Here is an 18,282-nt window from a genome sequence, read left to right as displayed (position 1 = left end):
AAATTTATCCAAAGCTATATCCATCACAGCCTCTAGATGGAGCTAGATAAGAATATATAAATTCTTCAAAGTTTGGGAGAAGATTTGTAGCTCGGGTGCTCGTTGTTGTGGTTCTGTTTGCCGCACTGGGAATTTGTGTTGCAGACGTTTCATCCCCTGTCTAGGTGACATCCTCAGTGCTTGGGAGCCTCCTGTGAAGCGCTTCTGTGATGTTTCCTCCGGCATTTATAGTGATTTGTACCTGCTGCTTCTGGTTGTCAGTTCCAGCTGTCCGCTGCCGTGGCCGGTATATTGGGTCCAGGTCGATGTGCTTATTGATCGAATCTGTGGATGAGTGCCATGCCTCTAGGAATTCCCTGGCTGTTCTCTGTTTGGCTTGTGCATGAGCAAAACCAATGTAGTATACAAAATACCGTGCAAGGACTGCACAAAACACTACATAGGACAAACAGGAAGACAGCTAACGATCCGCATCCATGAACACCAACTAGCCACGAAATGACACGACCAGCTATCCTTAGTAGCCACACATGCGGATGACAAGCAACATGGGTTTGACTGGGACAACACTACTATTATAGGGCAAGCCAAACAGAGAACAGCCAGGGAATTCCTGGAGGCATGGCACTCACCCACTGATACAATCAACAAGCACATCGACCTGGACCCAATATACCGGCCACGGCAGTGGACAGCTGGAACTGACAACCGGAAGCAGCAGGTACAAATCACTATAAATGCTGGAGAAAACATCACAGAAGCGCTTCACAGGAGGCTCCCAAGCACTGAGGATGTCACCTAGACAGGGGATGAAACGTCTGCAACACAAATTCCCAGCTCGGCGAACAAAACCACAACACATAAATTCTTGTCCAGTTTATTCATAAAACTTCAGATTTAAACTTGATGCCCTGGCCTGTAGGGGAGGTTAAGAAGTTTGCTGACAAGATGCCATACTTAATAATGAAAGGTTTGAGATGTAAAGATGCTGTTTTGTTTCTGCTGCTACCAATACAATATCACTCTATACTACTCGAGAAACACAAGTTTTAACTGTACTTCTGCTTCACATTCATTGTGCCATTATTTCTCTGCTCTTGGAGATAGGAATTGGCTCGCAAAGTGTAGAACTTGGTTGTTTTTCTGCAAATCAAGTCTAATGATGTCTGGGACCACAGAAAAAATAGTTCAAAGGCCTTGCAGCCTTTGTAATTTCTCTGTAACTTAAGTCAGCAGCATACAGATGTATCCATCAAGTCAGCCAGGCCAAACTGGCACAGTTTCTCAATCCAGATAGACACTATATCACATACACAGGTGATCCTAAGGGAACCTGGTCAGCTTGAACATTTTGACTGAAACCCCCTTTGTATGCATGGATGGAACTAAAGTTATTCCCTCAAACTCTGGCATCTCCCACTCTTCCATTACCACAAAGACAACCCCAGAGAAGGTACAATGCTAGGCCTCTACTCACAAGGACATTAATTACACTGGAATACAGATCATTGCAGCCTACCTCACGCTGCACATCTTAGCTCTGGGTTCTGAGGAGGGATTTGGTGCTGGGCTTAAAGAAGCTGAGAAAAGAAGTCTCTCCTCCAGTGAGGAGCAGCAGGTGAAGGAGGAGGAGGAGGAATTCCATGTGGATGAGGAGAGTGTGGATAAAGTTCAATAGTAAGGGCCCCAGAGATGGACAAGGCAACGTTGCCATAGAGGCCATGAGGAATCTATGTAGGAACGCCATAGTGAATCAAGATCTTCTGACATAAGTGTGTCACATAATAGGAACCTTCATAGATAGTGAAGCCTGGGCTGAAAGGCACTGAGGCATGCTTGAGACACAAGCAAAATCATTATAACATGCTGCAAGCAAACGTGCGGATTGATCAAGGCTAACTGGGTGTGGTGGTGGATGAGATATTAAAAGACCTTTGGCCATGTGGAAAGTCTGGTATTTTGTAATAATAGTGTAAATAGGTAACATTTTGCACAGATAAAGGTTGTTGTTTAACTTTACACATGTTTATTATTTCACTCTACTCAACTTATTTAAACACCACAGTGACCCAATTAGTAAAGTACATGATGTGTTCTCTGCTCTCAGACACTCCTATTGTGCCTGGCTTATTCTGGAGATAGCTATGGATCAGGGTAGCCTGTGTGACTGTGGCAGTCAGTGTTTTTATGGAGGGACCCATTGGAACTCTCCTTATGACTGCACTACCTGTCATGTGCAGGGGTAGGCAGCCATCCTTGTTTGGACCTGGCCAGCAGATGGAGTACCAGGCTGAGGGGCCTTGGAATCTGAGGCCAATGAGATTCCTCCAACATGTATGGATGCCCCTGCCTCAGGTGTGTTGCCCCTGTCAGTCTGCCACCTGTGAAATAGCCCTGTTCAGTGATTGCAGCTCTTCTCCCAGGGGAGGCGATGGTGCAGTCATGTGGTTACTGGACTAGTAATCTGGGGAATGCTGTGGGACCCACAACAATGTAGTTGATTTTTGACTGTACCCTGAAATGGCCGACCAGGCCACTTAATTGTATCAAACTACTAAAAACACCTCAAAAAGGGAATGAAACTGGGTGGACAAAACTGGTTCAACCCAGTCACTAGAAATAACAATGCTAAAATTAGGAGGACTGTCTCACCAACTAGTCAAGCAACAACCTGATCTAGCCAGACTCACAGAAACATACCTTACAGACCATGCATAGACAATGTCATCATGATCCCTTGCAGGACAGGCCCAGTAGAGGTGGTGGCACAATGGGTTACAGTTGGGAGTTGCCCTGGGAGTTCTCAACATTTACTTCTGGATTCAACAAAGTCTTATGGCATCAGGTCAAACATGTGCAAGAATGTGGTCAAACATGTGCAAGCTGCACTACACAACTTGCTAGGGTTCTTAGATAACACCTTCCAAACCTGTGACCACTAATGTCTAGGAGGACAACAACAGCAGATACACAATGACCTGAAAGTTCCCTTCCAAGTCACTCATCATTCTGATTTGGAGATGTATCACTGTTTCTTCAATGTCAATGGATCACATTCCTGGAAATCCCTTCCTAACAGTATTGTGGATTTGATCTACAACAAATGGATTGCAGCAGTTCAAGAAGGCAGCTGACCACCCACTTCTCGGAGGCAATTTTGGGGTTGGCAATAAATGTTTGCTTAGCCATTAAGTCTAAATCCCCACCACGAACTGTTCCGCGACATAACAAGTGCCACTGTAAAGGAACCTCATACATCTCACATGTACTGCATCTACAGCCAGATGTGGTGTTTATTCTCTTGTAAACTTTAACTCCTCCTACCTACTTGTGCTGTGCAATGCCCTCAATGTTCCCCACTCGTTCTTTGTTCTTAAACCCATTGGAATCTGTGTCTCTGGACAGGTGCCTCCTTCCACAGAATGTGGTAATGCTGCACTATGGGAAATTTGTGCCTCACCCCTGTGTCCCAGCCTGGTCCCCTCCCATCAACAGGCCAACGTCATCCATCCCCAAACATGAGGTTGCATCCAAATTGCATCAAAAATTGCTTTGAAAAGGCAAAGGTCCCAGGCAAAACCGGTGGAGTGTATGTTTTGGAAACTGCAGAAAGATTGAAGTTTCATCTTGAAAGCCTGAGAGTAAAATCTGGACTCCTCCCTTCAGAAGCAGAACTAGAGAATGTCCATACCATATCGTGCAGAGCATTGAAATCCTGTTCATAGGTTTCTTTCTCAACTGTAGACAATATGGGGGTTTAATTTTACACCCCAGTTATACCCAACATAAGTAGATTGCTACAGCCACTCATAAGTGCATCTGACAAGCTTAGGACTCGTTGCTGCTAATTTCTTGCTTGAAACAAGTTATCTGATACTGAAATAAAAATGACCTTCCTTTGTTGTGTCATAGAATGTGCCTTGGAAGATGAAACCTATGAGGATGGAGCAGAGACTACAGTGGAGTGTAACCGATGCGTCTGTGCTTGTGGCAATTGGGTGTGTACTGCCATGACCTGTGATGGTAAGTTAAAATGTTAACCTAGAAACAATATTGACATTGTTCTCTTCCAGGATTTTCCAGTAGGGGAAAGGTGGTGTCAATTTGCTGCATTCCTCCTTACGTGTATGTATCTGCATTCAGAACCAAGACATGCCTACGGTACCTAGCTTCAGGTAGATAAGGGAACAATGAATTGCTTTGGAGAAAGTGAAATACAAGCTCTTTAGGGCAAATATTGACAATTAATGAGTGCAGATCCCAATAAGTTTTTTTTTAATTAGTCACGGGATGTCGGTGTCACTAATGTACCTTTTAGAAAACGATGGTGAGTCAATTCTTGAACTGCTGCAAAAATAGGTGTATCCAGAAGATTTTGAGGGAGGGTGTTTCAAGAATTTGACTCCACGATTGTGAAGGAAGAGTAAAGTAGTTCCCAAGTTAAACCGGTGTGTGAATTGGAAAGGAAATTGGGTGGTGTTCCCATGTATCTGCTGCCCATGTTCTTTTCTGTGTAATTAAAAATGACCTAGTAAAGCAGTAAGAGGAAATCCAAGCAGAGCAACATTTAACGTTTTCCACAACATTTCAGAGCACTAGGGTGTAAAATTATTTTTTGTTTGGTGTTTGAGATGATTATTTTTGAACAAAGGCACTGTTTATATACTCCCACTAAACATATGGATACCTGAAGGTTCATAAGGACTACGATATAAAAGCAAAAATAAATGACAATCCACAGAGCTGTGCGGTTCCAGGCAAAGAACACTTTAACTGAGTTTGGAAGTAGAGTGAGACAGGGAGTGGGATGGAAGGAGCTGTTGTTTAATTGTGTGTCTGGGCATTAGGGTACCTGAGCATTTCCAAGAATAAATTCATGATGCACCCAGACACTGACCAAAAAGCCAAACACATTTTTAATGGCTGGAAGAAAAACATTTAAACTGAGGATGAATGCTGGAGAAATTCAGCAGGTCTGTCAGCATCTGTGGAGTGAGAGAAACACAGTTAAAGGGACTAACTGGAGAATGGGATTAGCTGGGCATCTCTTTCAGGAGCTGGAACAGACACAGTAGATTTAATGGCTTCCTTCTGTACTGTAGGATTCAGTGATTTCCTATATATTATAACAGGGACAACACCTCAAAAATACCGAATCAGCTGTAAAATGTCAAGATGTTTTTGCCTCTCGTCATACCTAACTACAACCTACTTAGGCCATAAGATGTCTGAAATGGATGATAACCTGACTAATCTGTTAGTTGTTGATGGGTTGTTATGGCACAGACTTGCCATTAGTTAACTCTGAGATAGTAGGTATTACAATTGTAAAACCTATGCTTCTTGTAGAATCTGTTACTTTTTTCCCCATTACTGTATTTTTTTTCTTTAATTTCCTTTTTTATACATGATTCACTCGTTCCTTTGTCATTTTTTTTCCTGTGCCTTATAATTTCTTCATTGACTTTCTCAATGAAGATAAAAATAAGGATGTTCCTGAGGAGCAGCCACAAACTACTGCCGATGATGAGATGACTGAAGAGGAGTGGACAAAGTACGTTCACGAGCTCAACAAGCATCAGGTTAGTAAAGCAGCAGTCTGAGACTGATGGGCAGGCTTCCTGGGTGACAGGTGGATGTTCATCTGTCATCCACTCAGGGAATGTTAATTTTCTCTAAACATGCCTCCAATTCTATTCGCACTGCGTAAGGTCTGAGGTATAGATTTGCCAGACCATTCCAGGTCTGTGACTAAACTGTCCCAATGCAATTACCAATTGATATTTGTCAATGTGAGACATTATGTTGCCAAGATAATTAAACTAAAATGGAAATACTTTACATAGATCAAAATCTGATTTTTATCTGTGCACAAGTTTGGATAGTTAAGATTTGTATTTGCTGGGGTTTTGCAGGGCCAGAGGCAACATGATTGAGACATATAAAATCCTGAGACATCTTGCCGGGTGCATGTAGAAAGAATGGTTCCTCTGATGGGAGAATCTAGAATGTTTAAAAATACAGGGACTTCCATGCAAGACTGAGGTGAGGGGAAATACCTTATTGTGAAGGATGTGAGTCTTTGGAATTCTGCTTTCACTGCTTTTTGGTGAAGCATGTATTTTAATAATTTTAAGACAAAGGTAGATCGATTCTTAATAAGTAAGGAGGTGTGCAAAAGGTTTTTGCCGTAGCAGGAAAGTGGACTAATCAGATCAGCAGTGGTTTTATTGAATGGCAAATGGGCCCAGTGGCCAACTCCTTCCGCTCCTAATTCCTGTTTTCATATGTTCAAGGTGGCAAACTCTAACTACTGAGAGTCTGCAGCTATTTACAATTTATATAAGTATTTTGGATAAGTTGGACTCTGTAGTAGCTACTTTTGTTGATTCAAAGGTAGGAAGGGCAGGAAGTTAGAAAGAGGTCATTGAGTGTCTGAAAGGGGAAATATACAGATTGACTGGGCCAAAAGTTGGTATGTGGAGTATAATTTAAGAAAATGTGAGGTTACCCACTTTGGCAGGAGGAACATAAAAGCAGAATACTAGTTAAACAGAGGGAGACTGAGGGATGATGCTGACCTGTTGAGTGATCTGGGCTGGCTTGTTAGTTGTGAGAAGGAGGCAAGGGGGCTTCAAGTTGATTTTGACAAGTTGAGTGAGTAGGTAAACTCATAGGAGATGCAGTGCAACATGGCTAAATGCCAAGTTAGATACTTCAGGTTGAAAAACAGAATGAAAGCATATTAATTCAACTCTGATATATTGTGAAATGTGGATGTGTACAAAGGTATCCTTGTAAACCAGTCAGTGAAAGGTGCAGCAAGCAATTTAGAAGGCAAGTGGTATATTGGCCTTCATTGCAAGAGGATTTTAATTCAGAAGTAGGGATGTCTTACAGCAGTTGGACATGATATTTATGAGATTACACTTGGTATTGTTTGCAGTTTTGGTCTCTCTACCAAGAAATGATATATTATCATACAGGGAGTACAGTGGAGGAGAATAGGTCATTAAATCTTTCAAGCCTGCTCCACCATTCAGTAAGCTCTGTTTGTAATCCAAATTCCACATTCCTATCCATTCCTAACAGCCTTAGATTCTTTGAGAGGTTCCTGATGAAAGGCTCCTGGCCGAAACGTGGATTTTCCTGCTTTTCGGATGCAATGACCTGCTGTGCATTTCCAGCACCACTCTAATCTTGAATCTTAGACTCTTGTTGGGCAAGGAATCAATCGACCACAGCCTTAAAAATATTTAGGTATCAATCCTTCACCAGCTACTGAGGCACACAGTTCCAAATGCACTCAACTCTCAGAGAAAATAAATTCCTCTCATCTCAGACCTAAATGTTACCCCTAATTTTAAAACTGTATCCTCAGTTCTGAACTTGCCCCCAAGAGGAAACATTTCTCCACACCCATCCTGCTGAAAGACTGTTCAGGGTCTTATGAATTTCAATTGAATAACCGCTCACGCTCCTTAAGTCTGGTGGAAATGAATCCAGCCTTTCCAATCTATCTTACTTCCAGGTATCAATCCAGCAAACCTCCTCTGAACTACCTCCAAAACATTGGTGTTGCTCTTTAGATAAAGAGGCCAGAACTGCCCACAGTCTTCAAGATGTGGTCTCACAAATGCCCTGCATAACTGAAGAATAGTCTCCTTCCTGTTTTGTTCAATTCCTCTCCTAATAAAGGATAAGAATTCATTAGTATCCTCAATCACTTGCTATTCCTGCATACTAACATTTTGTGACTTATCCACTAGAAAACCATGGGCAGAATCTTATACTGGCCTGAATGGTGTAGACTGTGCTAAGATTTGTGGCAAAGTCATGCCATCAGCTGCATCACTACAGTTTTTCAAAGCATTTGCCAAACCATTCACAATTTCCCAAAGGCAAAACATGTCTCAGCAACTATTTTGTCAGACCCTTTGAGAATCTTGTATGTTTCCATAAGATCACCTCTGTTTTCTAAATTCCAATTCGAAGAGACCCAACTTTCTCTTCCCTTGTTAGACAACTCTTTCATCACAAGAAATCGACTTACTGAACAGCTTCCAGTGCAGGTGTACTTGGCAGAATCGTACTGGGGTCTGATTGACATCGATTATGCTAAGATTTGCAACAGAGTCATAGGAGAAGACCAAAAGGCCATTGGAGCAACTTGCTGTATTTTTGTGTTTGCCAAATAGTGAGAGTTCCTGGCTTAGCATTGGCAAATTGCCAATCAAGCAGGATTATAGCTTGTTAGATGCCTTATTAAAGCCATTAATGAAACACATGATAGTGGTATCCTATCAATCACGCCAAACAAGATCAAGAAGACTCAACAGGGAGGTGAGAGCAGGTAATTGGGAATTTCAGTTTGTCGGTTGCTCCAACTGACATGTTGGACACTGGTCACCAACATAACCCTGAAAATTAGGATAAATTCAGAATGTAGCAAAGGATGACTAAATATCTAACAAAGAGAAAATAAACAATGAAGGCAAACTAGTGAGGAATAATAAAAACTGACAATAAGAGCTTCTTTAAATGCATAAAAAGTGAACATAGACCCCTTCAAAAATGAATCTAGTGAGACAGTTTGGGGACCAAGGAAATGGCACAGGTGTTAAATAAATATTTTGCATCAGTCTTTAGATCAGTCATATTTCAAACATCCCATTAATAAAGAATACAGGGAGAAATGAAGTACCAGTTCCATCACTAAAGCAGTGGTATTAGACAACTTAACGGGGCTAGAGGCAGATAAGTCCCTTTATCCTGGTAGATTGCATCCTAGAATCCTAAAAGAGATAGCTACAGAGATAGTGGATGCTTTGGTTGTAATTTTCCAAAAAAATCATTGGATTCTGGAGAGGTACCAGAGGGTTGGAAAACTGTTAGTGTGATTCCCCCTATTCGAAAAGAGAGGGAGGTGATAGGAAAAGTATTGGAATCCAATCATTAAGTAAGTAATGGCAGAGCTTTTGGAAAATCATAACCTAATCAAGTAGTATCAGCATGGCTTCATGACAGGGAAATCCTGTCTGACTAATTTATTAGATTTTTTTGAGCAAGGTCAATGAGAGTGGATAGGGGGGAACCACCTAGATGTGTTGAACCTGGACTTCAACAAGGTGTTTGACAAGGTACCTCACAAAATGTTAAATCATAAGATGAGAGCTCACAGTGTTGGTGTAGTATATTGGTAAGGATAGATAATTCACTAACAAGACAGGAAACAGTGAATAGAGTTAAGAGGTTCTTTTTCAGGTTGGGACCTATGACCACTGGAGTCCCACAGGGATCAGTGCTGGCACGGCAACTGTGTACAACATATATGACTCAGTTGGAGGAAGGAAGTGAATGTACTCAAGCCAGATTTGCAGATGACTCAAAAAAAGTTGGGGGAGCAGATTGTGAGAGGGATACAAACAGTTTGCAGAAAGATATTGACGAGTTAAGCAAGTGGACAAAAAGTTGACAAATGGAGTATAATGTGGGAGAATATGAAGCTGTACAGTTTGGAAAGGAGGGCGAAAGGCTGTAGGTTCTTGATCACGAGGAGAATCAAGGGTTACGCGGAAAAATATAGGAACGTGGGCATGAGGAATATCAGATCAGTCATGATTTTATTGAATGGTGGAGCAAGCCAAATGGCCTTCTGCTGTTCCGGTTTCTTAGATCTTATTATCTCAGAGCATGATCCATTGACCACACATGCACCACTGAAACACTGCAGCAAGGATGCTGTGCACTCAGGACACAAACCCAGCCTATGGACTGGACAGGCAGCATCTCTGAGCTAAAAAAAAACAGAAATTGCTGGAGAAAGTCAGCAGGTCTGGCAACACCTGTGGAGAGAAAGTAGAATTAATATTTCTGGTTCAGTGACCCTTCTTCAGAACTGATGGTAGCAAGAAAATGGTATATATGCTGGAAACAGGCGATGGGTTAAAGGAGTAGCTGATAGTTAGAAGTGGAGTCAAAGGAGAGAAAGGCATGCAAACAAAGTGATGGCTATGAAGAAGCCAGGCAGAAAGAAAAGCTGCTAATGGGGACCATAATTAAGCGAAAATGGGTTGGCTATGCTGAAAATGCCCCATATGTTAACAAGGCCTGGGGTGTCGGGGTTGAGTTAAGGATTCAGAAGAAGGTGTTCAGGCCCTAAAATTATTGAATGTGATAGTGAGTCCTGAACATAGAACATTGCAGCGCAGTACAGGCCCTTCGGCCCTCGATGTTGCACCGACCTGTCATACCAATCTGAAGCCCATCTAACCTACACTATTCCATGTACATCCATATGCTTGTCCAATGACAACTTAAATGCACTTAAAGTTGGCGAATCTACTACCGATGCAGGTAAAGCATTCCATACCCTCACTACTCTCTGAGTAAAGAAACTACCTCTGACATCTGTCCTATATCTACCATCCCTCAATTTAAAGCTATGCCCCCTCGTGCTCACCGTCACCATACTTGGAAAAAGGCTCTTCCTGTCCACCCTATCTAACCCTCTGATTATCATATATGTCTCTATTAAGTCACCTCTCAACCTTCTTCTCTCTAATGAAAATAGCCTCAAGTCCCTCAGCCTTTCCTCGTAAGATCTTCCCTCCATACCAGGCAACATCCTAGTAAATCTCCTCTGCACCCTTTCCAAAGCTTCCACATCCTTCTTATAATGCAGTGACCAGAACTGTACACAATACTCCAAGTGCGGCCGCACCAGAGTTTTGTACAGCTGCAGCATAACCTCATGGTTCCGGAACTCGATCCCTCTATTAATAAAAGCTAAAACACTGTATGCCTTCTTAACAACCCTGTCAACCTGGGTGGCAACTTTCAAGGATCTGTGTACATGGACACCGAGATCTCTCTGCTCATCTACACTACCAAGAATCTTACCATTAGCCCAGTACTTTGCATTCCGGTTACTCCAACCAAAGTGAATCACCTCACACTAAACTCCATTTGTCACCTCTCAGCCCAGCTCAGTAGCTTATCTATGTCTCTCTGTAACCTGAAGAAGGGCTCATGCCCGAAATGTCGATTCTCCTGCTCCTGGGATGCTGCCTGACCTGCTGCGCTTTTCCAGCAACACATTTTCAGCTCTAAATCCATCCGGCCCAGGGGACTTATCTATTTTCACACTCTGCAGGATTTCTAATACCTCTTCCTTGTGAACCTCAATCACACCTAATCTAGTAGCCTGTATCTCAGTACTCTCCTCGACAACATTGTCGTTTTCTAGAGTGAATACTGTCGAAAAATATTCATTTAGTGCTTCCCTTATCTCCTCTGACACCACACACAACTTACCACTACTATCCTTGATTGGCCCTAATCTTACTTGCATCATTCTTTTATTCCTTAAATACCTATAGAAAGCCTTAGGGTTTACCCTGATCCTATCTGCCAACAAATTCTCATGTCTCCTCCTGGCTCTTCTGAGCTCTCTCTTTAGCTCATTTCTGGCCACCTTGTAACCCTCAAGCACCCTAACTGAGCCTTCACATCTTATCCTAATATAAGCCTTCTTCTTCCTCTTGACCAGAGATTCCACTTCCTTCGTAAACCATGGCTCCCGCACTCTACAGCTTCCTCCCTGCCTGACAGGTACATACTTGTCTAGGACACTCAGGAGCTTTTCCTTGAATAAGCTCCACATTTCTAATGTACTCATCCCCTGCAGTTTCCTTTCCCATCCTATGCTTCCTAAATCTTGCCTAATCGCATCGTAATTGCCTTTCCCCCAGCTGTAACTCTTGCCCAGTGGTATACACCTATCCCTTTCTATCACTAAAGTAAACATAACAGAATTGTGATCGCTATCACCAAAGTGCTCACCTACGTCCAAGTCTAACACCTGGCCGGGCTCATTACCCAGTACCAAATCTAATGTGGCTTCGTCCCTTGTTGGCTGTCTGCATACTGTGTCAGGAAGCCCTCCTGCACACACTGGACAAAAACTGACCCATCTATAGTACTTGTACTATAGTGTTCCCAGTCAATATTTGGAAAGTTGAAGTCCCCCATGACAACTAACTTGTCTGTCTCATTCCTATCGAGAATCATCTTTGCTATCCTTTCCTCTACATCTCTGGAACTATTCGAAGGCCAATAGAATACTCCCAACAGGGTGACCTCTCCTTTCCTGTTTCTAACCTCAGCCCATACTACCTCAGTTGACGAGTCCCCAAACATCCTTTCTGCAACTGTAATACTGTCCTTTACCAACAATGCCACACCTCCCCCTCTTTTACCATCTTCTCTGTACTTACTGAAACATCTAAATCCTGGAACCAGCAACAACAGATCCTATCCCTGAAGAACCAGCAACAACAGATCCTATCAGGATTCCTGAAGAATGGCTTATGCCCGAAACGTCGATTCTCCTGCTCCTTTGATGCTGCCTGACCTGCTGCGCTTTTCCAGCAACACATTTTTAAGCTCTGATTCCTGAGCCGAAAGAGTTGTCTTAAAATGGCAGATTGAGCAAACTGGATCAATACTGATTGGAATTTAATAGATGAAAGTGATCTTACAGAAATGCACACAAGTCTGAAAGGACTTGAAGGAGTAGTTGCCGAGAGGTGGGAAATCAAAACCTGACCAGCATTGTTTAAACTTAAGGGTGTGTCATTTATGACAAATGAAAAGGCTCCTTCTTTCTGGGAATTGTTAATCTTTGTGCAATTCATTAACCTCGAGAGCAGTAGGATCTGGATCATTGTCTAAAACAAACTTCTAATAATCAGATTTTTGACTCCATTGTTGAACAAAGATTATGGTTTAGGCAGAAAAGCAGAGATAAGTCCCAGTAAGATCTTTGTTGATCATACTGAATGATGGGGCAGGTTCACAAAGTTAAATGATTTGCTCAGTTCTTATGACCTTATGTTCCTCTGCCCCACACCATTTGAGATTGGTCAATTGTGTAATCGGCAAGAATGATTCCAAAATTCATTAAACAAGTGATCATCATTGTGATGGCAGATAAAGGGCCAGATTCTCTGAGGAGTGACGATCACAGGCAGATTTTTTTATGAAAGGAGACAGCTTTCATAAAAGTCTGACAGGAGATTTTAATCAGGAAAGTGGAACGGTACGTTGACAGTTCTCTCATAGTGCAGAACTGACAGGGGAAGGCAAACAATGTTCGGTTTGTAAGTGCAGCCGTCAGCCGCCATATTCTGAAATGTAGAGATCCAGAATCACATACAGCCACTTTGACAACTGCTGCCAGATGGCATATGCATATGGTAAATGTGAGGGTAGGGTGCCAGTTGAGTGAGGTGTCAGCTGAGTAGGGTGCAAGGGAAGTGATGCAAGATTTGATGTGCTAAATGAATCTAGCAGGTGATGGTGGAAGGTAGGTTGGTGAAGTACAGTGTCAGCAATGGAGAGTTGAGTTTTCAGGTAGGGGAGGCAGAGGCAGATTAGTCTGGAGTGGAGCATGGGGAGGTTGGCTCCAGAATAGGGGAAGGGGGTTTATCTTCTGGGGATTAAAGGGGAATCAGGTCTGCCGCAGGTGATGAGGTGGGGAGGGGCCAGAATGGTCAACTCCTAGAGGGTTCAGTACGGTTACAACGGAATGGAAGGATCAGCTGCAGTGGCTGGGAAGGGGCTAGCAATCCAGCAGCAGGGAATTAGTGGAATGGTTATGGTGGGGAGCTGATCCCAACAGAGCAGGGATGATCCGCTGAGGTTCTGGGGTTATTAGTGGAGTGGGAGAGATGAAGTTGGGGGTGTCTGAAGTAAATATGGGGAAAATTTGAATAGTTACGTGGGAGTTACACTGTGTATTTAATAGTCTAATTTTACATGAATTACTATTCAATTACTTTCACCAACTCTCTGAATTCTCTAATTTGTAAATAGAGACATTTGGAAGTTTCCAGGCAGAGGACTTGCCTGGCGGAATCTTCCAATATCCCCAGCAATTTCTTCATAGTCTGCTGTGGTGGGGATTCTGCAGGGTCTCCATGTGCAACTCCCATCTGCACTAAAATAGTGACTGTCTATCTGTGTTTGGATGTCGGAATATCCAGGCCAAAGTTATAGAATGATGCCTGAGATCATTTCAAATTTGAGAAGATCCTAAGTTTGCCAATAGCAATATGGCAGCCCATTGTGGAAAGGCTTAGTTTTGAAGTCTACAATCACATTGCTACATTTTAGATGTAACTGTCTGGGTTTTTTTTGTACCAAACCAGTTAATCTCATTAAAAACTCCACATAAAGTACTAAATTAAGGAACGTTACCAATTTATCTCTGACGTTTCCAGACTGGCTTAGCACAGAAGCTCTAATGAGGTTATTTTCCTATTTTCTTTAGGAGACTGCTGAGAAGGCTAAGAAAGTGAACATAAAGGAGACCTAAAAATATATGACGTGGAAGAGGAACAAAGTTAATCTTTATTTTCTAACTGTTTCTCTCCATTCAGCCAACCAGTAAACACTTGGAATTTCAACAATCACTACTAAATATATATATATACACGTTATAAACAGTATTTTTTGGGGCTTTGTGTTGGGGACAAAAGGAGTCCTTGGTTTTATTCAAACAGACTTCTTATAATGTACTGTAATGTTAAACAAGAGTTTAGTAGAAAAGCTAGCCATAAATGGTAATCTGTTGGTTTGAATTGTAACAGCTGCATAGTCTTGTGATGGAAGATGGTGGAAATCGTATCCTGCTCCTTATTAGTTACCCATGTTCCTCTGTATTACACACAGAGCCACAGGTGGACCTTCATTGGACAGGACCCCTAGACCAGAATTCTAAATATTAAAGTTTCCCACTATGTCCTAAAACTCTGGGTGCAACTTTAATCAGAATGGTGGCATCAACATTATTGAAAAGATTGATTTTCATTAACTCACATAGAATTGTGATCTTTGAGCTGGCAGAGTTCAGTCATAGGGGTCCTAAGTTATGGTTTTATATCTTGGTGTTCATTGATAATCAAAGTTTTCAATTCACCCTGAATTCTGGGGAGAAAACAAGTTCATGTAAGAACACTTTGGAAGTTTAAAGTTATTTCTTTTTTTGTAAATAAATATCTACAACATTAATTGGTGATTACATTGTCCTTAATACACAATTATAAAGTGATTCAGAAAATCTGTTTGGCTGTTGCTGTGCCACACTTTGGATCTCTTCAGTTTAGATGTTCAGGTCTTATCGATTTGGGTACTTAAGTTGCCACTAATATAGTGGAATAGAAGTTCCATCGGCCTAACGATTGAACCACTGCAATTAAAGGAAAATATTGTGAAGGAAATCTGAAATGAAACCAGAATGTGCTGGAGTAGTGGCAGCATCAGCGGAGAGCAAAACAGAGTTAACATTTCCAGACCAAAATGACTTCTTTGGACTGCTGGACTCAATTTTAAGTCCTGTTTCTCACTCTACCAATGCTGCCCAACCTGTTGAGTTTCTCCAGCATGTTGTTTTATTTCTAATTGCACCACCACCTCAGGCACATTTCTATCTGTGTTTAGAACACATTGAAAGGGAGATGAGGAAAGCCTGTGATTGCAGGGTTCTTCTCCTACAGCAGCAGATTAAAAAGACCATCTCCTTTTAATACCAGAGAGAAAAATCTATTCCTTTCTGCTAGCTCTGGCACAAGATGGTGCCAATCAGTCACCTGATGATTGATTGATTGCCATTTGATGGGTGAGTTTCTTAATCTTTTAAGGCTGCTTGAGCAAAGCTGGACTGCAGTAACATTTTGCATTGAGAACCAATTGGGATTGCCCTACCAAGAGTGATAGAAAATGTAATATGTGAGGCCACTTTTCATCCTTGCCTTCCTTTAGATATGTTCTAATCAACCCATTCAGACGAATTATTACAAACCTCTGGAGCAGGTGGCCCTTGAACCCGGCCTCATGGCTTAGAGGTACAGACATACCATAGTGTAACAAATGCCCTTCAATCACATCTTTTAGGCCATGCACTTTAATATCCAGCAGATGTACATTGGAAGATCACTACAAGGACTGATAGCAGACCAATAGCCCCCCGTTGAGTTTTTCCACATGCTGTTTGGTCTGTGGCAAAAGATATAATTAGATTTCTCCCTATGATCTGTAGGTTATGTAGAGGATTAAGGAAAACTTAACAGCAGCCATCTTCCTCAAAGGTTTACAAGCACTCTATTGACATTTCACAATGGTGCTACATTCTTTCCTTTATATCATATTTTATATATATATACTGTATACACTTTATGTATTATTTGCAGTTTTTTGTAACCTCTGGAGTGTCCAAAATTTTATTTAAACTCTTGTGTGTTTTAAAGAGTATCCACAATGTTGAACATAAAAAAATGAGTGCCTAAGGATAGATGTGAAGTTTTGTAGAAATTGGTGGTGTCAGGCTACAGTCAGCATGTTAGGTTGTCAAGTTGCCATGGTGTTGACAAAAAGGAGGAAACTGCCTTTTACCGTATACTGTAGAGTGCTGAGAGCCAACTGAAATATTTGTTAAAACAAAAATCTGAGAAAGCAAAACTATACGCCAGAAAATGCTGTTTTAGTAATGCTACCACTATATTTTCAAGAATCTATTCAACATTGTAGCATGATACTGTAAACTGATTATTGCAAAGTGAATAATTCAAGTATTCACAACACCATTGCTGGGAAATACCATCTGAATCAGCATCATTGCAGACATACTTTTTGTCTAAATTGAGGATCATTTCACCAAAACAATTATTCTTACTGAGATCCTGCTTTAATTCCAAGAGCGATACCTCCCCATCCAGAGTAATTTGCAATGAGTATGTTAGTGCCTCAATCTCAAAGTGGACCTTGTACCGACTGATGGTGGAGAGGAAGGCACAGACATTGCTAAAGGGAAGGTGACAGTCCATCTCAATAGTTTTCAGACTTTTCCAATACTTGCTCTGTGTTAGTATTTCAAGATAATACCAGATGTAAGGAGATCCGAATCACCTACAGCAGGTAGAAGGAGTTTCATGAACTTTTGAGGTGACCCCAAGGATGTAATTTGCTCTTCTGTGAAGGTTTGTAGCTCAGGTTGAGGTTTAGGGTGTAGGTTTGCTCGCTGAGCTGTAGGTTTGATATCCAAACGTTTCATTACCTGGCTCGGTAACATCATCAGTGGCGAGCTCCAAGTGAAGCGAAGCTGTTGTCTCCTGCTTTCTATTCCAGGACAAACATATAAACAGAAAGCAGGAGACAACAGCTTTGCTTCACTTGGAGGTTGCCACTGATGATGTTACAGAGCCAGGTAATGAAACATCTGGATATCAAACCTACAGCTCAGCGAGCAAACCTACACCCTAAATTTGCTCTTTTCATTAATCAGAAGGATGCTCCAAGTGTGAATGCCATAGTTTCAGGAATGGGGTTACAAGCCATGATTAAGAGATAGGAACAAACAGTTTGAAGTGTTTTTGGCTTCTTTTACAAAAGTAAGATCAGCCATTGTATCCACACATCATCCTATTAAAACAAATGTGTTACAGTTTGCTTTTCACCTTATTATCTCGGGAACTGGTTTGCAGACTGTGGTTAATGAATCTGATTGAATATAATCGAGACAAACCCACCCCTCACCCATAAAAATCAAAGATCATCATTGAAAGGTAGATATGTGATCAGTTTCTACATCCTGACAGCTGTCAAAATTTTATGAAGTGTCAACTTGCATATGTTTGCACCATATATTTCTTACTTTCAATGTTGTTAATTGTTGTAGGCTCGAAGGCTGTATTTCTGTGACCTTGTTTTGAACTACTATCTTATTGAATCATAAGAGGAACCATGTATACTCCATGACCAAACTATCATAAGAGGATTTCATGTATTGTAGTTTCCTTTTGTACTTTTTTTGGCATTTTTGGGTTTAATGTCAATAAATTTTCTTACAAAAATGTTTTTAAAAAAATCATGGTTTCTGTTATTGAAAACCAGAATGACACTCTCTTCTGCTTTAATTTTATCATTCATATACGATATGTTTATAGTGGCAATTTGTCTCAGGTGGTGGCCAGTATTAGATCTGCTGCCTGTTATATAACTAAACCTCAGGCAATGAGTACAAATGGTGAACTACCACCTGGAAACAAATTTCTACCCCTTAGACTCTTATCTAATGAGTGTGAAACAGGTAGCTAAATTTATTTTTTTTTAAAAACTAGCCTATCGTATCTTTGTCAATTACTCCACAAACTTTGTATCATATGTTCAAGAGAGTAAAATCCATTTTTTGTCTTTGATAAGTTTGTCTTTTTTTCTAAAGTT

The 18,282-nt window shown here is 41.4% G+C and overlaps 1 protein-coding gene across 1 annotated transcript in view; it reads left to right on the top strand.

Moving 5' to 3' along the window:
- The window catches only part of fstl1b (follistatin-like 1b), a 108,435-nt gene extending 93,360 nt beyond the window's left edge, over positions 1-15,075 (top strand). Inside the window, exons 9-11 of the mRNA XM_060833616.1 lie at positions 3,913-4,023; positions 5,479-5,582; positions 14,336-15,075. Coding sequence (XP_060689599.1) covers positions 3,913-4,023; positions 5,479-5,582; positions 14,336-14,380 — 260 coding nt within the window. The 3' untranslated portion in view covers positions 14,381-15,075. The remainder of the gene's footprint in view (positions 1-3,912; positions 4,024-5,478; positions 5,583-14,335) is intronic.
- Positions 15,076-18,282: the final 3,207 nt, after the last annotated feature.

The sequence above is a fragment of the Hemiscyllium ocellatum genome, chromosome 12 (genome assembly GCF_020745735.1).
Source record: "Hemiscyllium ocellatum isolate sHemOce1 chromosome 12, sHemOce1.pat.X.cur, whole genome shotgun sequence".
NCBI classification, from domain to species: Eukaryota; Metazoa; Chordata; class Chondrichthyes; order Orectolobiformes; family Hemiscylliidae; genus Hemiscyllium; species Hemiscyllium ocellatum.
Note: the sequence above shows the minus strand (reverse complement) of the source record. Positions and strands in the feature narration are given on the sequence as shown.